At 42.1% G+C, this 25,386-nt stretch overlaps 1 protein-coding gene across 1 annotated transcript in view; it reads right to left on the minus strand.

Annotated features, from left to right (window-relative positions):
• Window positions 1-1,205: 1,205 nt before the first annotated feature.
• TMEM164 (transmembrane protein 164) overlaps window positions 1,206-25,386 on the minus strand; it is a 133,766-nt gene continuing 109,585 nt past the window's right edge. Inside the window, exons 4-6 of the mRNA XM_082263777.1 lie at window positions 23,457-23,535; window positions 3,890-3,990; window positions 1,206-1,830 (exon numbers count right to left, since the gene is read on the minus strand). Of these exons, the coding sequence (XP_082119903.1) occupies window positions 1,624-1,830; window positions 3,890-3,990; window positions 23,457-23,535 (387 nt within the window). The 3' untranslated portion in view covers window positions 1,206-1,623. The remainder of the gene's footprint in view (window positions 1,831-3,889; window positions 3,991-23,456; window positions 23,536-25,386) is intronic.

Here is a 25,386-nt window from a genome sequence, read left to right on the forward strand (position 1 = left end):
TTTAAAGTACTGAAGCCAGAGGGTCACCATGAAAATCAAGCAACTAGCATTTGCAGAATGCAGTAACAGCAATGGCAGCCTTCAAAATTTCTTTAAAGGAACTCTGTGCCTCAAAGTGTCTGCACGTACCTGCACATTGGCTCTTATTCACATCTGCTAAAGCCGTATACCAGCAATTCTGAACGGGCAAAGCTCTAACACTTCCTTGCTGGAATAAAGTTTGCCAGTTTCTTCTTGTGCCCTACCCAAATCCCCTCTCATATTAGGCTGAGGAGCTTTGCCCATTCAAAGCAGCTGATATTCAGAGTCAGCAGATGTGGGTGTCTGCATTAAATAACTACAAGCAGTTCCTCTTTTTTTTGTGACAGATTCCCTTAAAATTTAACAATAATATGACATAAGAATTCCCTGATCTTTCCCCCAGTATATCAGTAATGGAGGAGATCAACTACAAGGAAAACTGAGGCCATACTGATGACTGGTCCCTTGTCCTCTGCCTGTCTCCTTTGGGCACGACGTTCACAGTTCAGTTCCTCTTTATGACAGCAGTAGTTGCCTATAAAAACACTAAAAAAGCTAAGTGATGTGGTGACTATTTCCTAAAAGCATCAAATACAACAAACTTTCCATGAGAAATCATTCATCTTCTTTACAATACCCACAAAACATTTACCTTAGAATATAGAACTAATAACACATAGTATAAGAATTGGTCATAGTGATGGCACATAGTGGCAGAGAACATTCTGTAACTGGGGTTGGTTATAACTATGGCAATGTCCCATAAGAAATACAATTAACAACGAGGCACAGAGTAAAATATAATAATCCAGGCAAATATTTAAATTAAATATATGTTGGCATTTTAAGATACATGGAAGAAAATAAAAAGAGCAAAGAGCCAGACTCTAGTAGCCATTTTCTAGTACTGGCAAACAGTAGAAGAGATACCTTAGTCACAAAGGACAATTGGGACCATTTTGTTTTCTGAAGTCAGTCTCAATTTGCCCCATTGTAAGGGATACGCACAGATCCAGAGATGCGTCCTTTAACTGGGTCCAAGAGCAACATACTTTGAATAGAAGTACCCTTAGTTCTACATGTGTGTATGCCTTTAAAATGTATGAAAATATATTCACTTATTCAGACAACCTTTAAAATCAAATCATAGTAGATAAAAAAACAATAGATTTAACACTGCAGGCCCCACAGTCTAGACAGAGAAAAGTGACTCGCAATGGGTTGTTCTGAACTCCCCATTAATATTTATTTATAAATAAAAGCATCAGTTCTTGTAACAGACTGCACTCCCAAGCTAGAAACCAGGATAGAAGGATCCCTGTGCAAAGATGGACGGCCACCTTAGCCCTCATAAAAATGTTCACCTAATGCTGCCTAGCATACAGTTTGACTCATAGTGCAGCAAAATTGTTAGAAATAGTTACAAGTGAAAAGCATATTCGACACCCTGGCCCCTTCTGTAAGGTCACTTGTTTAGGCACCTGGAAGTTCTTAACACTGGATAATAATAAAAGGGTTGGTAGCCCTTTAACTTCTGTATGCCAGTTGTGTACGAGTTTTGGCTGAGAAAAGTTGAAGCCGGGCCACTCCTGTAATGGCCCATCAATCCACTTTCTTTCCTGAAAAAGGAAAAAGTTCCACCAAGAACTTAAAGCGAGGAGAGCCAGAGGAGAACAAAGCAACAATCAACTTCCCATGGATCATGGTCATGATGGTTTGGTGTCCTGATGCCCAGATACGATACCATGGCCCATAGAAGGGGTCAGACACAGCTGGGCACAACATATTGTTTAGGTTTACTTCCGTCATCTAGAAAAAAGAGAAATTAAGCAAAGATTAGATACAGCAGGATAGTCATTTCCATTATTTAATCACAGGTGTCCTTTAAGTGTTACATTTCAGGGTTTGGTTAAGGGTTGGGGGGGTGGCAAGGGCTCTTTAGGAGTTAGCATTAAAGCAACACTCTGGGCAAAATTCCTCTCATCTCCCCTCCCACCCAGCCCCTCTAAACTATCCTGCTAAGGCTTTACCCAGGTTCCACATAGGTGCCGTTTCCGCAAGGGGGGACCTCTTATCTAGTGCTGTGAAGACCCCCTTCAGTATGAAGGTCCCCTCAACAGCCCTCCACTTACATCAGTCTCGTTAATCCTGAGAGGACCTTGTTGGCGATCCAGCAGGAAGTGCCATTATCATGCTGGTAGTTAATGCAGACACCCCAACAAGGACCAATGCAGGAAGTAAACAGAAGAGAAGGTTTGGGGCTAGAGCATCACATGGCTATAGATAAGTAAATAGAGCTTTTTGGATAGGGTCGTCATTTTTTTAGTATAGGGATTAGTTAGAGGCTGGTGGATGGAAGGGGGATCATTTAATCCTGGGATTGGACTTCAGGGGAACCTGTGCTTTCCTCATACAGATGAAAGCAATAAACTCACTTTAATGCCCACATTTTGTGTGTGGAAAAAAATATACATGGGAGAAGCTGGGGATAAGTCAGGGACACTGCATACTAAATATGACTACTAACACAGGGCTCGATAAATCCCAGGCACCGGGTCGCCATTGCGACTAGAAATGGAGTCCTGGCGCCTGGCTTTTATCATCACATTCATTGTTGGCGTGAATCATTTGAGGAGCGCAGTCTGCCGGACCACAAGTCCAAGTCACAACAGCTGCAGCTCTCCGAGTGTTAAATACCCTTCCTGCCTCTATAGGCTGGGAGGGCAGAGAATTGGGTTGCCCAAGACTGGAAATTTTCTGTTCGGCGGGTACTTATGTCAGGCAGCACAGGCCGCCATTGGCTGGAAATTTCACCTGGGGGAGAATAGGGTCTTATGCCAGACAGCATGGGTCAACATTGGCTGGAAGTTTCACGTGGGTACGTTTTCAAGCCAGACAGCATGTGATGCATGGAGGCTACAAAATTATTACAGAGCGAGGATACTTCATGCTGATCACTACTGGAGGTTATGTAGCCCTATCTCTGCTAATTTCTGTTAACAGAGACCCGGGGTGGGGGCAGGACCGTCCTATTGAATAGGCACACCTGAGCGATGCCCAGGTGCATGGGGAGGTGCCCATGATGAGGTCTGTGTTGGGGGTTTACTGGCAATTTGGCTGCTGGGGAAACTCTGACGACACCTCTTTCACCTCTCTTTCTCACCCCCCCCCCTCACACTCACCCACCCCCCAATCTCTCACCCCCATCACTCCTTCCTCCCCCCTCTTTTCCCCTTACCTCCTCCTCTCTCTCACTTCCCCTCACCCCCTCCTCTCTCTCACTTCCCCCCACCCCTTCACTCCTAACCCCACTCTCTCACTTCCCCTCCCCCTTACCAACCCTCTCTCTCTCTTACTTCCCCTCCCCCTTACCAACCCCCTCTCTCTCTTACTTCCCCTCACCAACCCCCTCTCTCTCTCTCTCACTTCCCCTCACCCTTACCAACCCCCTCTCTCTCTCACTTCCCCTCACCCTTACCCCCCTCTCTCTCTCTCTCTCTCTCTCACTTCCCCTCACCCTTACCCCCCTCTCTCTCACTTCCCCTCACCCTTACCCCCCTCTCTCTCACTTCCCCTCACCCCCCTCTCTCACTTCCCCTCAACCCTCCCCCCCCCCTCTCACTTATCAACCTAACCCCCCCCCCTCTCTTTAGCTTACTCTTACCCCCCTCACTTCCCCTCACTCTTAACCCCCCCCCCCCTCCTCCTCTTTTACTTCCCCTCACTCTTTTTGGCTGGCTCCTAGATTCAAAGTAAATTTGTCAAGCCATTTACTAGCATATCTGACACAAATGGCTGAGGTAACTGACCATTAACAAAAAGTTTCACTTAATACAATAATGATAATTCTACATGGAGACACACTCACCAAGCCTAGTATCTGGAGAAGGCTGAAGTGGTAGAAAAACATGAGCCCAGTTGCCAGAATTGCCCACCAGAAGTTACAGAGTGGCTCTGGTGTATACACACCTAGGATAAAAGTCATAGAAAACTGTTTACTCATAACAAATATTTTTTTTTCACATAGTATAACCTAAACCTTTACTTTTGGGCTGAGTGTTTTGGGTTTTGGTTGTGGATAATTATATAACATGCAATTCTGTTGAGTTCCCCCAGCATGACTCTCATCACAGACTTTAGACTGGAGTTCATTGATGCACAAAGTGAGCAGAAAAAACCATGGGGAGAATTCCTTGTGCATGATATTAAAAAGAACTTTCAGGGAACATGATAGACCAATAGGTGAGCTGCTAATTCTTTACAGACATCACTGCAGCTGTGCTAAAGGCTCACAATGTCTACCTTTTTAAGCGAATTGTGTGTAATCCACTGCAGTGGGAATTCAAATAGCATCTTACAGACTCACTGGGAGTGTTTGGGGGGAGTTTGGGTTGGCGGTGGCACAGAAAACCTCTCAGGACAGGCAGACCACAATGTTTACTGCTAGCGGCTATAACTGCCAGCAGTAATCACATGTAAAAAATCCAACAGGCTGGTTGTACACAATTCAATCTATTGATCACCTTGGGTACAATTAGCCTGCCCCTACATAGTTTGAATCCCTGCTGAAGCAGCTGAATTTCAATCCATTTATGTCAGGCTCTAGGGACCACAATGTACATAAGTCCCTTTGAAAATGTGGCATCAAATATATGCAACAAAAATCCAGTGTCTAAGGGTCCTTTCACACGGCCGCTCCGTGTGTCCGCAAATCATCCCATCCGTTTGCGGATGATTTGCAGACATAATGTTAGTGAATGGCACTGCCACCCAATTTTCCTCCTTTCAGTTCTGTTCCGTTTTTACAAATGGAACAGAACCCCATTTTTTCTTCCGTGTAAAAAACGGAAAGGAAGGAAAATCGGATGTCAGCGGTGTCATCCGCTGACATCCGCAGTGCCATATACTTACATTATGTCCGCATATCATTCGCAAACGGATGGGATGATATGCGGGCACACGGAGCGGATGACAGAAATATCATCCGCTCCGTGGAAAAAAAAAAAAAGTCCCGCAGCGGACCTTTCACACGGAGCGGCCGTGTGAAAGGACCCCAAGTCTAAATGTTAGAAACAGTGCATAATTGGATTTCTTGTGCTTGGAAGCTGGATTTAGAGCTGGAGAAACCTTTGCAATGTTCAGTGAAAAAATTTAAACATTGGCTTGAGCATGTATTCAATGTATTTAACAACGCTTGGTCAAATTCTTTTTTTTTTTTTTTTTTCCAATATTTTATTTATTCATTCAAGAAAGAGAAAAACAAAAACAAAAAGAAACTGACATTTCACATCAAAGTAATTACATCAATACATAGTCATCAACAATCAGTCATGTCTCTCTCAGAGACAAAAACAGAAGATAGGCATATAAACGCTCAATAACAGTATATCTATATCAGCAGGATACTAAGATATTGTCCTTCATTATGCAATCTGACATACCAAATTTTCAAAAATAATAAAATAAGCTATACAATTCCTGCATTGATAATATTGTTCATTATGCCTTCCTTTTTCTCTCCTCTCTCTTTCTCCCTTTCTTTTTTTTTTTTTTTTTTTTTTTTTTTCTTCCCTCCCTTCCCCTCCTCCTCCCTCCCCCCCCCCATCCTCCCCTCCCCTTTATAATAGAAAGAGAAAAAAAAAAAAAAAAAAAAAAGGGCAAGAAAAGAAAGATAGAGAAAAAAAAAAAAAAAAAAAAAAGGAGACACCCCGAACCCCATTTAATGGGGAAGGGGGTTATAGATATGCAAATTGTTATTCTCCCATGCACCCGCCTGTAGATTTCAAACTTGAGCCTTCCCCTGACTAAGCATGTTTCGTCCTCTCTCTGAGAGGATGAAGGAGTTCCAAGAGCCCCAAGTCTTCTCATACATTCCTTTTTTATGTAGTCTTGTGAATCGTAAATCTTCCATTTTGTTAGTATCTTCAATTTTACATATACAGTCCCTAATAGTAGGTGGTGACTGAGATCTCCATCTCAGTGGAATGCATGATTTGGCTGCATTTAATATATGATATACAACTGACGTTTTATATCCTCTCATAGGGGTATCCGAAACATGCAATAGAAACAGAGCTGGGTCCATTGGAATCTCAAAGTCCGTAAATTCCTGTGCCAGTTCTCGGACAGCCTCCCAAAATTCTCTTAGTTTGGGGCAAGTCCAAAAAATATGTAGGAGTGTTCCCGACTCTTCTCCACATCTCCAGCAGCTATCTGAGATATGTGAATAGTATTTATGGAGAAGAGAAGGGACACGGTACCATCTTACCAAAATTTTATAATTGGTTTCTTGGGTTGTGGTACAGACAGGAATTTTCAGTGCAAGATTATACATAACCTGCTCCTGTTTCTGTGTAAATGTACGATTCAAATCCCTTTCCCACTTATCTAAACATGATAACCGTGCATTTTCTGAAGTCCTTAACAATAGGTCATAGACTCTAGATAGAGGGTGGGTTAAGACCTCACTACCTGAACAGTATTCCTCAAAGCACGAAAGATTTCTATCAAATGTTTCCGGAGGTGGTAAGGTACGTAAAAAATGGAACAACTGTACTGCATTCCAAAAGGGTAAACGGAATTGCCCCTGTTCATTAGTCAGTTGCATAAGGGTAGGCCACTTGTTTTCACATACAAAATGAGATACTTGATAAAGTCCTCTATTTCCCAATTCTCGTAATGGGCGATCCGTTATCCCTGGAGAGAAAGCAGGGTTTCCTATAACTGGGAGCAGCGGGGAATTTGCAGTAGTCAACTGTGTCTGTTTTATAATAGTGAATGCCACCCGTACTGTCGCCCCAATTGTGGGATGCTTCAAAGTTTCCCGGGAGAGATACCTATGACACCACGGTGCACCTCCTAGATTGCAATCACTCTGTTGTTGCTCAATTTGTATCCACAACTTAAGATGGGTATGTCGCCGCCAATCTATCCATCTGCTTAGATGGGCTGCCTGATAGTATTTTAAAACGTCGGGGAGTGCCAATCCCCCTAACTCCTTAGGCAGTATAAGTTGATTGCGAGCTATACGAGATTTCTTGTTGGACCATACAAATCTTATAAATAATGAATGGACTTTCCTAAAAAAGGCTGCTGGAACCACAATCGGTAATGCTTGAAACAAAAATAAAATTTTTGGGAGAATACACATCTTAAGAAGATTACATCTCCCGAACCAGGAGTGTAAGCCCTTGTTCCATTTTCCTAGAAGTATCCGTATTTGTGACAATAATGGGAGAAAATTAATTGCATACGTCGTATCTAATACCGCGGGTATATATGTACCCAGATATTTGAGGGATTTGTCAGACCATTGAAATGGAAGTACCTGTCGTAAATGCCTCGAAATCTTAATTGACAGCTGGATACCCATGGCCTCCGATTTAGTAAAATTAATTTTCAAATTGGAAAGCTTCTCATAAATTTCAAATTCTCGCATGAGATTCGGAGCTGAAATCAAGGGATTAGTCAAGGAAAAAAGCAGGTCATCTGCATATGCCGATACTTTGTACTCATCATCCTGTAGGCGTATCCCTGAAATATCTGGGTTTGACCGTACATGACACAAGAAGGGCTCTAATGATAAAACAAATAGTAAGGGTGACAGTGGACATCCCTGTCTCGTCCCATTCCTTATCTGAAATGTGTCCGACAGCATACCGTTAGCTTTTACTTGTGCAGTAGGGTATGAGTATATCTGAGATATCCATGATAACATTTGATCTCCCAGCCCAATTTGTCTCAATACTGTAAACATAAAGCTCCAATTGATACGATCAAATGCTTTCTCAGCATCTGTGCTGAGAAATATACTAGGTATAGCTGTTTTGGAGACAGTATGTATTAGGTTTAAGACTTTCGTCGTGTTATCTCTAGCTTCTCTTGTTGATATAAAACCTACTTGGTCCAGATGTATCAAGTGTTTCAAAAGAGGTGCCAATCGTAGAGCTAGTATCTTAGTTAGCACCTTCAAATCTGTATTAAGAAGTGAGATTGGCCTATAACTGCCACAGATCCCTGGATCTTTACCTTCCTTGGGGACGAGGGAGATATAAGCTTTCATGGTATCCCTATGTAATGAGGCTGTATGCCCCAATTTGTTAAAGAGATTGAGCATTTGCTCACCTAATAATGGAAAAAAAGTACGATAATATTGTAGCGAAAAACCATCAGGACCTGGGGCTTTACCATGTTTAAAGGAGTTGATTGCTATAGTTAACTCCTCAAATGATATAGGGGCATCTATATTTCCACGTGCTTCTGCTGGTATATGCGGGATACGTGATAAACGGACATACTCTTCCATTTGAGATAAAGATGTTTGTTGCTCTGGCAAATTATATAATGATGAAAAAAAAGTATTAAATTCTCGTGCAATATCCCTAGGGAGTGTAACTTTCTGTCCAGTTGTTGATAAGATAGTAGGAATGTATGTCGCTTGCTGTTGCTCTTTTACTGTTTTCGCTAGTATCTTCCCACATTTATTCCCAGCAATATAGGAAAAATGCCGGCACTTTTGTAGATCAGCCTTTGCTTTATAATATAATAGATCTGTAACCTGTTTACGTGCTAAGAATAATTCCTGCTCCACACTTAACTCTCTTCCCTGCTTATGAGTTTGCTCTAATTCCTGTATCTTAGTAAGGAGCAAGTTAAGGGTCTCACATCGGATTTTCTTAAGATATGCCCCATGTTTTATCAGTATACCTCTAATAACTGCCTTGTGTGTTTCCCACACTACTCCCAAATCACATTCTGGTATTATATTTGTATCAAAGAAGGCCTTCAACTCTTTATTTATTTCTTCCACTACCGATGGAGTCTGTAATAAGCTTTCATTTAGTCGCCAAAACCGTGTGCCAGAATGAATAGTATTGGACAAGATATAAGTTAATGTGATGGCTGCATGATCTGAGTATGTAATTGATGTAATACCAGTGGATTCAACCGAGTGTAATTGGCGATGCGGAATCAGAAAAAAATCAATTCGCGAATAGGTACCGTGTGGTATTGAATAAAAAGTATAATCTCTTTCCTTGGGGTGTTGCAATCGCCACACATCTATTAATTGAGAGTCATGTAATGCTTGAATAACCCGTTTACGAAGACTATGAGGTACTGATGAGCACCCTGCTGATGTATCTACTACAGGGGCCAGAGGGATATTAAAGTCACCCCCTACAATCAACAGTCCTTCTGTGAAAGATTCTAATTTGGTTAGGATTCGTTTGATAAAACTATCCTGATTCTCATTTGGACAATACATTGTGGCTATAGTGACTGTGACATCCCCTACTTTTCCCTTTACAAACAGGAACCTACCATGTACATCCTGCAAAGTTTGCTGATGGGTCCATGGGACTCTAGCAGAAACCAATATTGACACCCCTTTAGATTTTGCAGTTATATTAGTAGAATGATATGTTACAGGGTAAAATCGGTTCTTAAGTCCCGGAGGCCTGCCCTCTCTAAAATGAGTCTCCTGTATAAGAGCAATATCCACGTTTTGCCGTTTAATATCATTCAACAGTACCCTACGCTTTTCAGGGATATTAAGTCCTTTGGCGTTAAGGGAGAATATCTTCAGTGTCTCCATATGAGATCAAGAGGGAAAAAAGAGAAAAAAAAAAAAAAAGAGTACTTATCAGAGAAAATATAAGAACAAAATGAAAAAAGAAAGCAAGAAAAAAAAAAAGGGGAGGGGATTCAATCTAAATAGCAGATAATCTGCAAGAAAAAAACGCACTGGGCAAGCCACAGACAAAAAAAACGTACTGGGCAAGCCACAGCAGTGCGCAACCTATTTGAGGGAGTACGCAGGAGAGGGACGGATACGAGTCCGTCTCCCTACTTTCCACTCCGACCCACTTTTTACATATAAATAATTTCATACACAGCATATGACCCTTTACTTTCAAACCGACCTTAGGCCAAACGAGACAAAACAAAACAAAACAAAAAAAAAAAAAAAAAAAAAGAAGAAAAAAAAAAAAAAAAAAAAAAAAAAAAAGAAAAAAGGAGAAATAGAACACTATGTAAAATTATCAATTCCCCAGTGTTGCTTGGTCCTCTAGGTAATCTCCCCCATCCATAGCATTTCCCTTACCTTCCTGTTTATTTCCCCTTCACTTTAATGCTATCTATTCCTTCCTTTCCCAATCTCTCTGTTCTAACTTATATCACCTCCCTCTCCTTAACCCTCCTCTCCACCTGCCCCCCAATTCCCCTCACTCCACCAAAAAAAAAAAAAAAAAAAAAAAAAAAAAAAAAAAGGGGGGGAAAGAAGTTTCTCTCTCTCCCCCCGTGACATGACTTAATCTCCATATCTAACCGGGGAAATAAAAATAAATAAATGAATAAAGTAGAATAAAAACAGTAGCCAATGGGATGTACTCAACCACCATGATCAACCTTACTTTTCCCATCCCCCTTGTATCACTTTTAGCCTCATACTATTATTCTCTCTTTTCACTTTCGCTGAGACAAATAAGCCTATAAAATATATAAACACGGAGGGCTTAAAAAAGAAAAGTATAGGATCATTTTGTCATTTAGTCCCGGTTGACACCTGTGCGATGCGGGAGCGCTGCAAATATGCAGCTTGTTCCCGCATCGCATCCACACCTCTGGCAGCTCAAACTGCCCCATGCGATGCGTACGGGGCGTCAATTGAGGGTTATCGACACCCCCAGTTGCGATCGCATACCGCAGTGTGATCCGCAAGTTCGCACAGAACCGGATCGCACTAGTGTGGACCACTATGCGACCCGATCCTACTGCGACTCAAAAAAAAAAAAAAAAAAAAAAAAAAAAAAAAAAAAGGGCCTCATGTATGTGTTTGCTGCGGATGCGGCGTTAGTTCAGCCACACAAAGTGTATGGCCGAGCCCACACCGTAAATGCGATCGCATGCCATCAGAGGCAGTGCGCCCCGGACCACATGCGATCCTCACAAACCGCACCAGCACGAACCAGCGACCAATCCTTATTTTCTAAGCATCCTCTTAATTACTTCCTATCTGAGTGTCTACAATCATATCTCAACGACATCCCATCAAGCTCATATGACATCCATTTATAGTCCACTTATAATCTTTATTAATTTCATACTAGCTACCAATTGGCAACATCTGCTACTTAATGGGGGGGAAGAGAGAGAGGAAAAAAAAGAAAGGAGGAGGGATACTTTAAGATGAAAGGGTGGTGGAGAGTGAAAGAGGGGGGGAGGAAGGGAACAAGGGAGGGAGAGAGAAGAGGGAAAAAAAAAAAAGGGGGGGGAGAAGGGGGGGGTTCAGGTGACCAGGAGAGCAAATAATAATTTGTTATTGGGACAATAATAGAACAGTCAGCATTCCCTTTCAAACATTCTAGTATATGTAATTGAAGCAAAATGTTTACTCTAATATCATTATTCAATATAGTATTAATTAATGCTTTCCAATTAATACTGATTAATAATAATTAACTAATAAATAATAATTCATATTGATTTTTTATAGTTCATAATTCATATTAATCATATGGGTCATCTCCTGAACGTCTTAATTTTTTTTTCACAGTGCCACCAGGATCCTCCTAGAATTTCAAAACTGGGGTGTCTGGGGATCCATTTATGTGTTGTGGCCCACTCTGCCATGATACTTGCTGCCTCTGTCTACCAACCAGTCCATCAGGACGCTTGGTTAACCGGAGCCAGTTCGGCACCTCAACAGGGTCAGTTTCCAAAAAAATAAAACACGATTTCAGATCTGCCGGCGTTTTCAAATTGAAGAAATTGGAGCCCTTACGAAAACTCACTGAGATGGGGTACCCCCATCTATATGACACCCCTTTACTCTTTGCTAGGTCTAAAATTGGCCGTAGTAGGGCTCTCCGTGATAGAGTAGCCTTGGATATGTCAGGTAATACTTTTAAGTTTGTTCCTTTAAAGTCAATGTTTTCTGCCTCCCAGGCCTTCCGTATTACTAATTCCTTATGCTGAAACTTATGGAATCGACAGATAACATCCCTAGGTCTTTTAGGGTCTCTAGATTTTGGGCCAGGTGCCCTGTGGATTCTATCAAACTCTAGGTTTTGAGGCAACGCTTCTCCCAAAAGCTTTACTATAATCTCCATAAAAATAGAATTCAAGTCCTCTTTTTCTGTTGCCTCTGGGAGCCCCCGCAGGCGTATATTACTTCGCCTGCTTCTGTCTTCCATGTCTTCCATCTGTAATTGTAATGCTAGACATATATCGGTATACTCTGTATGTGCTTTTGCTGTACATGCTGCTGACATTGATGTTTCAAGTGAAGTTTCAAGTTTAGATAACCTCTCATCCACTGCCATAACAGTCACTTCTCCCTCTGTGACCCGATCTGTCAGCCTCTGTACTTCCTTTCGTATCACCTGCACCTCTTGCCTGTGAGCCACCTCAATGCGCTGTACCATCTCCTCCATATCTTTTTTACTAGGTAGCGAGCTTAGCAAAGCACGTAGCTCCTCGTCCACATGCAAAGTCAATGGAGTCAATGGGGTTAATGGAATCACTGGAGTCTCTGTGTGCTGTGTCAAGGTGTTTGCAGTTGCAATATCAGTTTCAGTTTCATTAGCAGTTTCTATGGCAGTTTCAGTGGAAGTTTCAGTAGCAATTTCAGTAGCAGAATTGGTAGGAATTGCAGGACTAACAGGAATAGCAGAAATAGCAGGAATGCCTGGAATGCCTGGAATGTTATAACCGGAATCTGGCAAGGTACTGCTCACGGTCACCGCAGCTGCAGTTTCAGACATGGCTGCAGTTTCAGTCATTGTTTCAAACATGGCTAGAGATGTTGACTGCACTCCCAATAATCCTAGTGCTACATCCCCTCTCTCACCTTCAGCCGTGTCCTGCTCTGCCATCCTACGGCTCCTACTCCGTGTCTGGGTCTCGTGCTGGTAGGGGGAGAAATACTGCTTGATATCTGTAGCTGTATTCGATCTTTCTGCTTCTCCCACCTTCACAGTCTTTGCCTTAAGAATCCTAGGAACCTTAGACGTATTAACAGCCTTAGCCCTCCGCTTTTTTGCTGTTCGCATTCCTCTGCTTATCTCCCGGATCAGAAGGGTCTCGCCTGGCTAGACACGCTAGGCACGCTCAACTTGAAACAGTCGGACCTGCAGGGAGACGGAACTCTACGAGCACTTCCTCATCCGCCCATCACCGACCACTCCCCGGTGAACTACTTTTTGTTATTGGTCAAATTCTTAAACACTGTAGAATTTCCAGTTCTGCAAATGTACTGTATGTATGATTTTTCAAACATTCCTTTAAATGAACACTAGATGTCAGCAGTACACCACTTTTCTGTAGATTCTACCAAATTAATGTATTTTTAAATGGCCTAATTGGTTGCTACAGGCAACAAAAATATTTTTCTTTACCACAAATTTGGTTTATCAAACCGTGAGGTTTTCAATTAACAACTGCAGAACAAAGTCTCAGCTAACTATATACACAGTATTTGTTTTAGGAGTCTCGCTGAGAGGGTCAGTAACAAAACAAAAACGTAGAAAAAGTGAAGCACTGTGAATACTTTCCGGATGCACTGTACTAGAGTCAATTTAGGCAGGATTCAATAAACCTATAAGCAGGTCTTTACAGAGTAGGAGGAAACTGAAGTACCCGGAGGAAATCCACACAGGCACAGGGAGAACATGCAAACTATAGGCAGGTAGTGTCATGGTTGAGATTCAATTTAAACCTGCTGCTAGCATGGAAGGACCTTTCCCAATGGAGGAGGGAGTGGGTCCCCATCAGGAACCTTTTCTATTTAATTAAGCCCGCAGATCTGAAGCTATTAACCCACTGCACTAAATAATTTAACGCAATCAAGCTGCCTGCACAACATAAGATCTACTTTATTACAGGTAAGTTAAGTTAAAGCAGACCTTCACTCTTCACTCTTAAGGTGGGCGTGTAGCATTTTTGACAGGTACCTGCTCCCATCCCACAGCCTTCTGGGACACGCCATACATTCCAGGAGGCTGCAGGACCAGTCCCACAGTGCTCTAGTGCAGTGGTCCTCAACTCCGGTACTCAGGGCCCACTAACAGGCCAGATTTTAAGTATTACCTTGGGGAGATGCAGACTAGAGTACTGCAATCACTGAGCAGCAAATGATATCACCTGGGATGCATTTCAGTTATCTTGCAAACCTGGCCTGTTAGTGGGCCCTGTAGGCCAGGGTTGAGGACCACTGCTCTAGTGCCTTGAGCATGTACCATGGGGAGTCCGCTGTAAAACATCAGAAAATCACATCAGCCTCCCATATCCGAGATGGTTTAACGGAAGAGTGGAAGTCTAGCGACAAATCAACTACAGGGAGCAGAGTGCTAAATGTTATTGGCTGGAAAGTTTACTTCATTTTCTTAATTGCTTGCTGCCTGTTCGCAGTAGAAGTTTGTCAGCAGATATCAGACAATTATTTTGGTTGAAAATTGCCTATCGCCCGTGGCCACAGTACAGAGTTCTGTGTTGACAAACACACAGAACTTTGTACACAGACAGCGATCTGCGTTTCCTCTCCCTGAAATCAACTCTGAGTTCAGGGAAAAAAAAGCAGACGGCTCCGTTGGTACAAGCAGCACACATTACACTTGGCACACAGTTGACTCCTTGATTGTCCCTTGATGTTAATCCCTTCCCAGCCAGTGCCATTAGTACAGTGTACAGTATTATCACTGATAACTGTATTAATGTCACTAGCGATGTCAGTGTCAGTTAGCGGCCCTCCCAGCCAGTGTCAGTTAGCATTCGATTGCCTGCCACACTATTACAGTCAAATTATAAGTTGCGGATCACGGTAACTGCCAGTATAGTGTTTGTCCGAATCAGTATCTTGATCACAATCAGTGTTATACTGAAGAAATTTGATTTACATAGATTTTTATTGGTCGGTCATTTATATAATAAAAAAATATAATAAAAAAAAAGTGGTGATCAAATACCACCAAAAGAAAGCTCTATTTCTGTGAAAAAAAAAATCATAAATTAGATTTAGGTAGAGTGGCAATTGCCAGTTAAAGTTGGAGTTTTTATATCTGGAGTTCAGCTTTAAAGAAAACAGTATTTATCTATATGGATTTTTTTTTTTTTTTTGCAAATGTTTAACTTTCTCGGGGAAAGCATAAAGAAAAAAAAGAGAAAGTAAGTAGTGAAATGACAGATTAATCAAAATAAATAAATATATATCTTTGGAACATTACAGGTTATTGTTTTCTTCTTTTTTAAAGGGTGACTGGACATGTTTGTTAAATCAATACTGTCACATGTAAAGCTCGATCACAATGTTGCAGAACAGGAAACAATGTAAAAACGACTTATTGTTACATTTGTTGCCAAAGTGTTGCCTTTTTTTTTTTGTCTAGTAACATGCAGTCAATAGCAACTCACTGCAACTTATGTCTAGATGTCCCAAATGTCACTGGATACTGTTTTTTTTTTTTTTTTATGAAGACATAGAAGCACACGGTTTGTTATCACAGGCTCAGGAAAATATTTGTGTGAGCCTGTCTGATCACAAAGCCCTCTGAAAGATTGTTGGATGGCAGTGACTGCAGGCACCCACAAACCGCCTGCACCTTTAGACTCGGTCCACACTACCGCGACTTGGTCAGCCTGACAAGTCGCGGTCCATTGACTGCTACAAGACCCGTTCTAATAGGAGAGACACAAGTCGCTCCGACTTAGAAAAAGGGTCCTGTACTACTTCGGGGCGACCTCGGAGCGACTTGCATAGACATTCATTATATGAAGTCCATGCAAGTCACGCCAAAGTCGCGGTGCACGGGACTTCACAAGTCGCCCCCCAAGTAGTACAGAGTCCTGTCGCCATAGTGTGAACCGACTTTTATGCCTCATGCACACTGGAAGTTATCAAAACGTCAGTAGAAAGCTGTAGCCGTAGAAGGCGTTTTTCAGCTTTTTTGCAGTAGCGTTTTTCAGCTGTATTTTTTAGCTTTTTTTTTGCAAAACTATACTCCCCAAAAGCTTATGGCTCAAAACTATTTATAAACACTGAATAGCCGCGTTTTTCAGCATTTCTTTAGCTTTTATCGGAGTTAGAGCGTTTTTTTACAGCTGAAAAACGCCTCCTAAAACCCACTAGTTCTGGGGTTTTTCCAGCCAGAAAACGCCCCTGCCAAAAACTGCTGATAACAGCCTATGTGTGCATGGACACATAGGATAACCTGCTGGGGAGTTTACTGGCTGCAGAAAAAAACGTCTGATGCCAAAAACAGCAGTTGTAAAAACATCCAGTGTGCATGAGGCCTTACAATCACCCTATGTCAGCTTTTCTTATAGGGATTAGCTTTTTCCAGCTTTGTACAGTTTGCCAGGCCAGCTTTTCGGTTGCAGTAAATTGACAGCACAGTCCGACTGCTGGCATGGGATCCAAGAAACATGCATACACGTCCTTGGGCTGGCTATGTTTGCTTGCATTTACTTTGGTGTAATAAAATACTCCCATCTTTGATGCTCATTTTGGTGCCTAATTAAAGTGTACAAGTGTGTGGCCTTTAGAAAAAAAAGGCAGGTAAATGCATTCTATTTATCCACCAGAATGCTGCACGGTCACAGTGGCTGAAATAGAGCTGCATTCAGAGGCATACAGAAAAAAAATTATAAATGCCTCTGAATGTGGCATTTTTTTATGCCCGTGTGCATGAGGCTCAATGCTGGCCACATAATGACTGATAAATCGTTTAATGGGCATAAATGAATCAGTTCTTTGTTTTTTTCACATATACCTAGTGCAAAGTTTGGAGGAGAAACACATTAACCTTTCAATTTATCGTTCGTTTGGCAGAAAATTTCCAAATTTGTCCTTTGTTTTTTTGGCTCAAAAACATCACAACAAATTATGGATTTGTGCCCATTAACTGGCCGAAAAAACGAACGAATTTCAGCCAATTTTTTTGTATAATATATGTCCACCATTACTCTCCAAACGCAGATAGGAATAAAATGACCAAAGGAAAAGACAATCTTCTGCCAATACAGAGATCAAACAAATTCTCCTACTGAAGTTGTACCTGTCTATCTGCATCCATCTCTACATCTGTTCAAAGTGCTGGATTGAAAAGATTGTCTGAGTGCTCAGACAAAACAAAAATGTGTAGATGAATTTATACTCTGCAAAGCTCAGTGAGGAGAGGTCTGAGAGCCGATTGGAGGGAAGAGACACACCCCCTTCACATAGCACACAGGAACAGAGCTGAGGCTATCAATCAGCTAGAGATTTTGTCTCGGTCACATTTTTCTCTTGGTGTCAGAAGTGACTCATGCTGACAGCAGACAGGAATGACATTTAGTGCTCCGCACTATAGAGGGATATGCTTTGTCCACATTTCATGTCTGATGTTTACCACCACTTTAACCGCTTGCCGCCCGCCCGCCGTCATATGACGGCGGAGCGGAGCGACCATTATCCTGGGCCGCACTTTAAGCTGGGCAGGCGCGCGATCGCGTGCGCGCCGCCCTGCACTGCCGGTGTCGGGGTGTCCCCGGGACACCCCCCGTCACCGGCAGGGGGGAAACAGCCAATGGGCGTGGCTGTTTCCCACGTGATCGGCTGTGTTCCAATGACACAGCCGATCACAATGCAGGCGCACAAGATGACCGCGCATGCGCGATCGGGAGCGCGCAGCGCGGTCATGTCGGTGGCACTGTGTTCCGTAGGAACACAGCTGTCACCGGCGGTAGTAAACAGTCACTGACAGTGACTGTTTACTATGTGATCGGCTGTGAATCCATTCACAGCCGATCACAAAATGTAAACAAAGAGCAGTAACTTACTGTTACTAGCTCTTCTCCCCTCATACAGCTTCCAGTGTGAGGAGAGCAGAGCTAGAAACAGTGAGTTGCTGCTCTGTACACCTGTAAAAAGTAAAAGCACAGAAATAAAGGATCCCACACAGTCCTCAGCCCCCCCCCAATGTCACCTGTCACCCAACAGTCACCACATCAGTGCCCAGAAATTGACACCCATAACGTTCACATGTGAGCGCAGCGATCGCGGGCAGAATCACAGCGATTCTGCCCGCGATCCGGAAATCATTGCAAATTGCGGGACGCCTGTGCGTTGCCCGTGATTTGCAATAGCACCCCAAACGCTGTGCGATGTTGCCGCCATTTCCGCCTGCCGAATCGCGGTAACATCGCGCAAACAACGCATGACACCCAAAAAAGGTACAAGAGTTTCTTTGGGGCGTCATGCGTTGTTTGCGCGATGTTACCGCGATTCGGCAGGCGGAAATCGCAGCAACATCGCACAGCGTTTGGGGTGCTATTGCAAATCACGAGCAACGCACAGGCGTCCCGCGATTTGCAATGATTTCTGGATCGCGGGCAGAATCGCTGTGATTCTGCCCGCGATCGCTACGCTCACATGTGAACGTAGCCTAAAGTTCACCGGTCACCAGAGACTGCCATCAGTACCGCCGTGCACCATCGCCCGTCACCTGTCACCCATCAGTGACCATCGCCCGTCACCCCATCAATCACCGTCACCTGTCACCCCATCAGTCATCGTCACCTGTCACCCCACCAGTCATCGTCACTTGACACCCCATCAGTCATCGTCACTTGACACCCCATCAGTGATCGTCATCTGTCACCCTATCAATCATCGTCACCTGTCACCTCATCAATCATCGTCACCTGTCACCATAACAGTCATTGTCACCTGTCACCCCATCAGTCATCATCACCTGTCACCCCATCAGTCATCGTCACCTGTTTGCCATATGCATGCAATCACTTACTGACCGCCTAACGACTATATGCGTCGGCCATTAAAAGCTAAATACTGGAGTTATGGCAGCAGATAGCCCCCATAACCCTGGTATTTTTTGAAACGGCGGGCGGTCGGCTTTCAGATAAGGGTGGTCCCAGTGGCGGATTCGCCGCGGAATTACCCTTACGGTGCAGGGGAAGAGGTGCCCCCCCCCCTCCTGCCACGTCCCAGACTTTTTCCCAGCTTACCGGACCCGCCGGCAGCGGGGAAAACTATCCGGTCCCGGATCCTCAGAGACAGGAAGTCGAGTGAGGGCAAGATGGCCCTCACTCGACTCTATGGTCTTGGAGGACCGGAGCTACGTCAAAAGACTTTGCCTAGCAACCGGTTTAAAGGGCCGGTTTTTTTTTTTTTTTTCTTTTTTCCTCTTTCAACAATTTTTTTTTTTTTCTTTTTTAGTGTAGTTGTGAGGTGTGAGGTCTTTTTGACCCCAGATCTCACAATAAAGAGGACCTGTCATGCCTATTTCTATTACAAGGGATGTTTACATTCCTTGTAATAGGAATAAAAATGATCAAAACATTTTTTTTTTTTAAACTGTGTAAAAATAAAAAAATAAATAAATAAAATAAATAGGAAAAAAAAAAAATTAAAGCGCCCTGTCCCCGTTAGCTCGCGCGCAGAAGCAAACGCATACGCAAGTCCCGCCCACATATGTAAACAGTGTTCAAACCATACATGTGAGGTATCGCCGCGATCGTTAGAGCGAGAGCAATAATTTGAGCCCTAGACCTCCTCTGTAACTCTAAGCTAGTAACCTGCAGAAATTTTTAAAATGTTGCCTATGGGGATTTTTAAGTACCAATGTTTGGCGCCATTCTGTGAGCATGCGCAATTTTGAAGCATTACATGTTGGGTATCTAATTACTCGGCAGAACATTATCTTTCACATTATGGAAAAAAATTGGGCTAAATTTACTGTTTTCTTATTTTTTAGTTCAAAAAATGAATTTTTTTCAAAAAAAATCGCATTTGGAAGACTGCTGCGCAAATATGGTGTGATAAAAAATATTGCAACGATCTCCATTTTATTCTCTAGGGTCTCTGCTAAAAGAATATATAATGTTTGGGGGTTCCAAGTAGTTTTCTAGCAAAAAAAATGATTTTAGCTTGTAAACACCAAGTGTCAAAAATAGGCCCAGTCTTAAAGTGGATAAATGGACAACTTTGTGTAAAGCGCTACTTGGATGTTAGGCCTATGTATGTGGCCAGGCTGTGAAAAAGTGTTACACATGTGGTATCGCCATACTCAGGAGGAATAGCAGAATGTATTTTGGGGTGCAATTTTTGCTATGTACATGCTATGTGTTAGAAATATTGCATAAATGGACAGCTTTGTGTAAAAAAATGTGTTTTCATTTTCTTTCCACATTTTCCAAAAACTTGTGGAAAAAAATGACAAGTTCAAAAGACTCATTATGCCTCAAAAATTATACGTTGGGGTGTTTGCTTTCCAAAATGGGGTAATTTTATGGGGGTTTTCATTGTCCTGGTGCTCCAGGGCCTTCAAAAGGGCGATAGGTTGTCAGGAAATTATATGTGTAATTTGTGCTCCTAAAATGCCGGACGCTGCTACTTGGATGTTAGGCCTCTGCATGTGGCCAGGCTGTGAAAAAGTCTCACACATGTGGTATCGCCATACTCAGGAGGAGTAGTAGAATGTGTTTTGGGGTGTAGTTGCAAGTATACATGTGCTGTGTGAGAGAAATAACCTGTTAATACTGCAATTTGTAAAAAAAAAAAAAAAAAATCTTCATTTTGCAAAGCATTGTGGGAAAAAATTACAACTTCAAAGAACTCACCATGCCCCTTATTAAATACCTTGGAATGTCTACTTTCCAAAAAGGGGTCATTTGGGGGGTATTTGTACTTTCCTGACTTTTTAGTGTCTCAAGAAATGAGATAGGCCTTCAGTACATCAGGTGTGATCAAGTGTGATCAATTTTCAATGATTCGCACCATAGCTTGTGGACTCTATAACTTTCACAAAGACCAAATAATATACACTTACTTGGGTTATTTTTACCAAAGATAAGTAGCAGTATAAATTTTGGCCAAAATTTGTGAAGAAAAATGACTAATTTGCAAAATTTTATGACAGAAACAAAGAAAATGCGTTTTTTTCACAATATTATCAGTCTTTTTTTATTTATAGCACAAAAAATAAAAAACCCAGTATTGATCAAATACCATCAAAAGAAAGCTCTATTTGTGTGAAAAAAAGGACACAATTTTCGTATGGGTACAGTGTTGCATGACTGAGTAATTCTCAGTCAAAGTGTGAGAGTGCTGAAAGCTGAAAATCGGTCTGGGCAGGAAGGGGGGTGAAAGTGCACTGTAGGCAAGTGGTTAAGGTGGAAGAAAAGCCTAACATTCTTAAAAACTTCCCCCTTACCTTTTTATTTTAACCCAGTCCAGTCACATGATTTAGCAGCTCCAGCTCACTTGTCACCCATAACCCAGCTGTTTGAACTCTTTTACCCTGCAGTAGCTCAGCTGCTCATGAACACAAGGGAACCAGAGCTGCAGGATCACGTGACCAGACCACAGCAGCTTAAAATAAGGTAAGTACACAGTTTTTCTTTTTTTACGCAGGGTATGCAGTATACTGCAAATGGGAGGAGGGGTAAGAACCGTTTTTAAAAATAGTTAGTTAAGCTTTTCTTTCACTTTAGGAATCTAAAAATTATTTTGGTGCTGAACACAAAAAAAATCATACAACAAATAGCTTTGTTAGACAGAGATGCTTACTTCTCAGGCTGGGTGACAACAGAACGGTAGAATTGGCAGACACACCATGTGGATGTAATAGAGATGCTGAAATTCTATCAGAAAGAGAATGGACTACCTGGACAGCATTGTGTTACCTAATCACAATCACCTGATGTATTGAATCAAAATGTATCTGCTGCATGAAATACATGTAAAACTAATAGCCATAGTAGGAAGACAATTTACCATTTAAAATGAGAATACACTATTTTTACAAGAGCCATACATCATACTTACCATGGAGGAATAAAAACAAAGATAGTGATTCAGCGCTAATGATCTGATGTAACAGCAGCTAGCAAAAAAAAAGCGTCAATATACATACGCTGAAATACAGAAAAAAATGGGGGGTTTTTGCTATGCTTCAGAAAAAATTATACTATAATAAAATACAACCAGAACAGTCCCTGTGAGGGGAATATACTAAATGATAAAAATTCATTTCATAAGATGTGATGTAGTTCATGAATAAATCCCGGTGCAGATGATAAGAAAGGGTTCATAAGTGTTGATAAATCCACCACCAATGAATGAAATGCACACTCACCAGAGCCAGGTACTGTCTATATTATAGGACCGCGTAAGGGTATAATTCAGCAAGTATCGTGGTCTTCGGACATCAAGATATTCAGCAACATCCGGTCTCAGGAACGAACTCCAAAAAGTTTATCCTCTCAACACGTCCTATGAGATTATAATAAAAAAGGGGAGAGGCTCAAGGTGCAGTACGAAAGATATTTCAAATTTAATAAGTAAAATTTGAGTAACACTGACATGAGAAAACAGTGTACATAAATGATGACGCGTGGGGCGCGAAACGGCCGTAGAGCTATTATCTCAAACGCCCAAGGTCCAGCCATCACTCCATCTTGTAGTGGTGGCTAGTGAAGTGAGTCCTTTGTTTGTTTGATTGCAATTTATTTTTACATTTATGTACACTGATTTCTCATGTCAGTGTTACTCAAATTTTACTTATTAAATTTTAAATATCTTTCGTACTGCACCATGAGCCTCTCCCCCTTTTTTATTATAATCTCATACGACGTGTTGAGAGGATAAACTTTTTGGAGTTCGTTCCTGAGACCGGATGTTGCTGAATATCTTGATGTCCGAAGGCCACGATACTTGCTGAATTATACCCTTACGCTGTCCTATAATCTAGACAGCACCTGGCTCTGGTGAGTGTGCATTTCATTCATTGGTGGTGAATTTATCAACGCTTATGAACCCTATCCTTTCAGCTGCACAGGGATTTATTCATGAAAAACATCACATCTTATGAATGAATTTTTATAATTTAGTATATCATACTTACCATGACTAAGGCTGGCCATACACAGAGCGAATATCTTTCCTGAAACCACGGTTTGCAGGAAAGAAATTAGATTCCCCCATCAACACAGACTGGGTTCCCTCCTGGCGGGGGAGAGCACGGGAAGCCATCCCCGCCAGGAGAAGACAGTGATTATAGCTAGCAGCTGAAGCAGCCACTAGCGATGATCGCAGGTAAAACCCAGCCTGCTGGTTGTACCCAAATTGATTGCCCAATCAACTTGGTACATTACAAGCCTGTCCATACACGGTTCAAATCTTGGCCAGTTCCTGTTGAACCGCCCAGGATATGAACTGTATATGGCCTGCCTAAGAGGTTTGTTCAATGAACCCCAGATAGCATACAATAAGAATACACCCTTTCCTTCAGTAATTCTGATGGTTTGCTATGGGTTGTTGCACTGAATGCGGTTTTTAAACAAGTTCGAAAGATTTTGCAAAATCAAATCTTAAATAAGAGGCCCAAATGTAAAAATATGTGACAAAAAAAAAAAACATACATGGCAAGTCTTACCTCCTTTTCGCATCAGGTAGATGGGCACTACGTAGAGCAGGATGTGTTGAATGTAATATACCTCCACTTCAAATGGCAGCTGTGTGTACAAAAAAGCAAAAACATTTTATATACTCCTAAAATGGCCACTACCTACCCTTAAAATATTTTATTTAGCTGTGCTGACTACCTGCAGATAAGAGACCTCCAATGTGTGTGTGTCTATAATCCCTGTTCTACCTCTTCCTTTTCATTATTCGGATTCAGATAATCAAGCAGCGGAGGGGAGGTTCTACTGTATAAACCCTAAATTCACGTGTTCCATCCACGTTACTGAAGTTTACCATACTATCTATATAATTATACATGGTGCACCCTCCACAATAACACATCTGCCTTTCCTATTCCTATAAATTGAGTATTCCTGGTTTAAAGATGTAAATTAAATAAAGTGTATTGTAGTTGTACTGTCTACCCTCAAGTTGTAAAGCACTGTGTAAACTGTCGGCGCTATAAAAATCCTGTATAACAATAATAAATTCACTACAGACCAGCAAGACTTTCAGATTTTTTTTTTACCTCGAATAATGAGGCGGGCAGGGGCCCACAATAGGTCTGTGTCTTGTTGCCACCCATGCTTATGTTTACACAATCTTTTTTTAACTACTCCAAAGTGGACCAAACAAACTCTTCAACTCTCTGAAGGTGAAACTTTGCAAACTTTATCTCAAAACTAGGAGTGTTTTGCTAAAGCCTGTCAGGTTTTTATTGCTCCCCATGTTCACGTGAAGAAGAATCCTTAAGCCTCGTACACATGAGCCAAAAGATCGGCTGGAACAGAAACCAGCTAACATTCGACCTGTGTGTACTGCAGCCGATCCGAAACCGCTTCTGTCAAAGGGGCTATTACTGAAAAAGGTCTGCCGACTGACTCTCGGTCAGCGCTCTCAGCCAATGGCTGGGAGCGCTGTCCAGTGTTCTGGCGGTGGGCCATCCTCCTATCAGAACACAATAGAACAGCAGGGGAGGATCTAATTGTTAGTACAGCAGGTCCAACCGGACAGTTTTTTTTCGTTCAGCCCACGAAGTTGAACGAAAAAAAATAGCATGCTTTAGTATTTACCCTTGTGACTATTGTCCACAAGACAAAAAGGTGAGTGAATATCCAAAATTCCTATGAAGGTTTCCAGGATGGGAGGTAAGCAAATATCCTCCAATGTGAACACGTTACAGTGACAATTGTCTAGCTAGTATTTTCACGCTTTTTGGAGATATTTCCAGTCACTTCCTGGTGTGCTTCTAAAAGCAGTGGAAGGCATATGTTGAACCACATCCCACTTCTTTGGTCATGTGCTAGATTTTTACAATAAAACATGATTACGGGTAATAACATTACACAGAAATTTTTAGCACAGTTTTACAATGGCGAACCATTAAGCAGTGTGGTGTTACAGTTGGTGTGTGGTGCTGGGATAGCGCATAATTTGATAGCTTGGAATCCATGCTAAACCCAGGCATAGAAATGATCTGGGCTTCCAACAGTGTTACAGAGGTGATCCATATCCCATCACACAAACTGAACAGTCTCCCTCAAATTATCCATGCCCCCCAAACGATCCTGTCAAAGCCCTGTTCTGACACTGAAACCATGTTCTCATTTTAAGTTTTTCACCTAACTGTGATACAAAAAGTATAAATCTCTACCACTATATTGCAATGCAAGCAGCATTTTTGCTGAAACTGATCAAAAACACCTCTGCCATAGAGAAGAATGGAACTGGCATAAACCGTGCATGAAGAAAAAAAAAATGCATGCATCATACTAAAAAAATGTGTTTGGGTGTGCCCTAACGATTTAGCAAATTAACTGACATACCCTGGCACTCTGCCCTGTTTATCCTATGGTGGTTCTGGCATTGCACAGGATAGTTTAGCAGCAGTTTTGGCAGTT

This window comes from Pelophylax lessonae (assembly GCF_965119305.1).
Source record: "Pelophylax lessonae genome assembly, chromosome: 7".
NCBI lineage: Eukaryota > Metazoa > Chordata > Amphibia > Anura > Ranidae > Pelophylax > Pelophylax lessonae.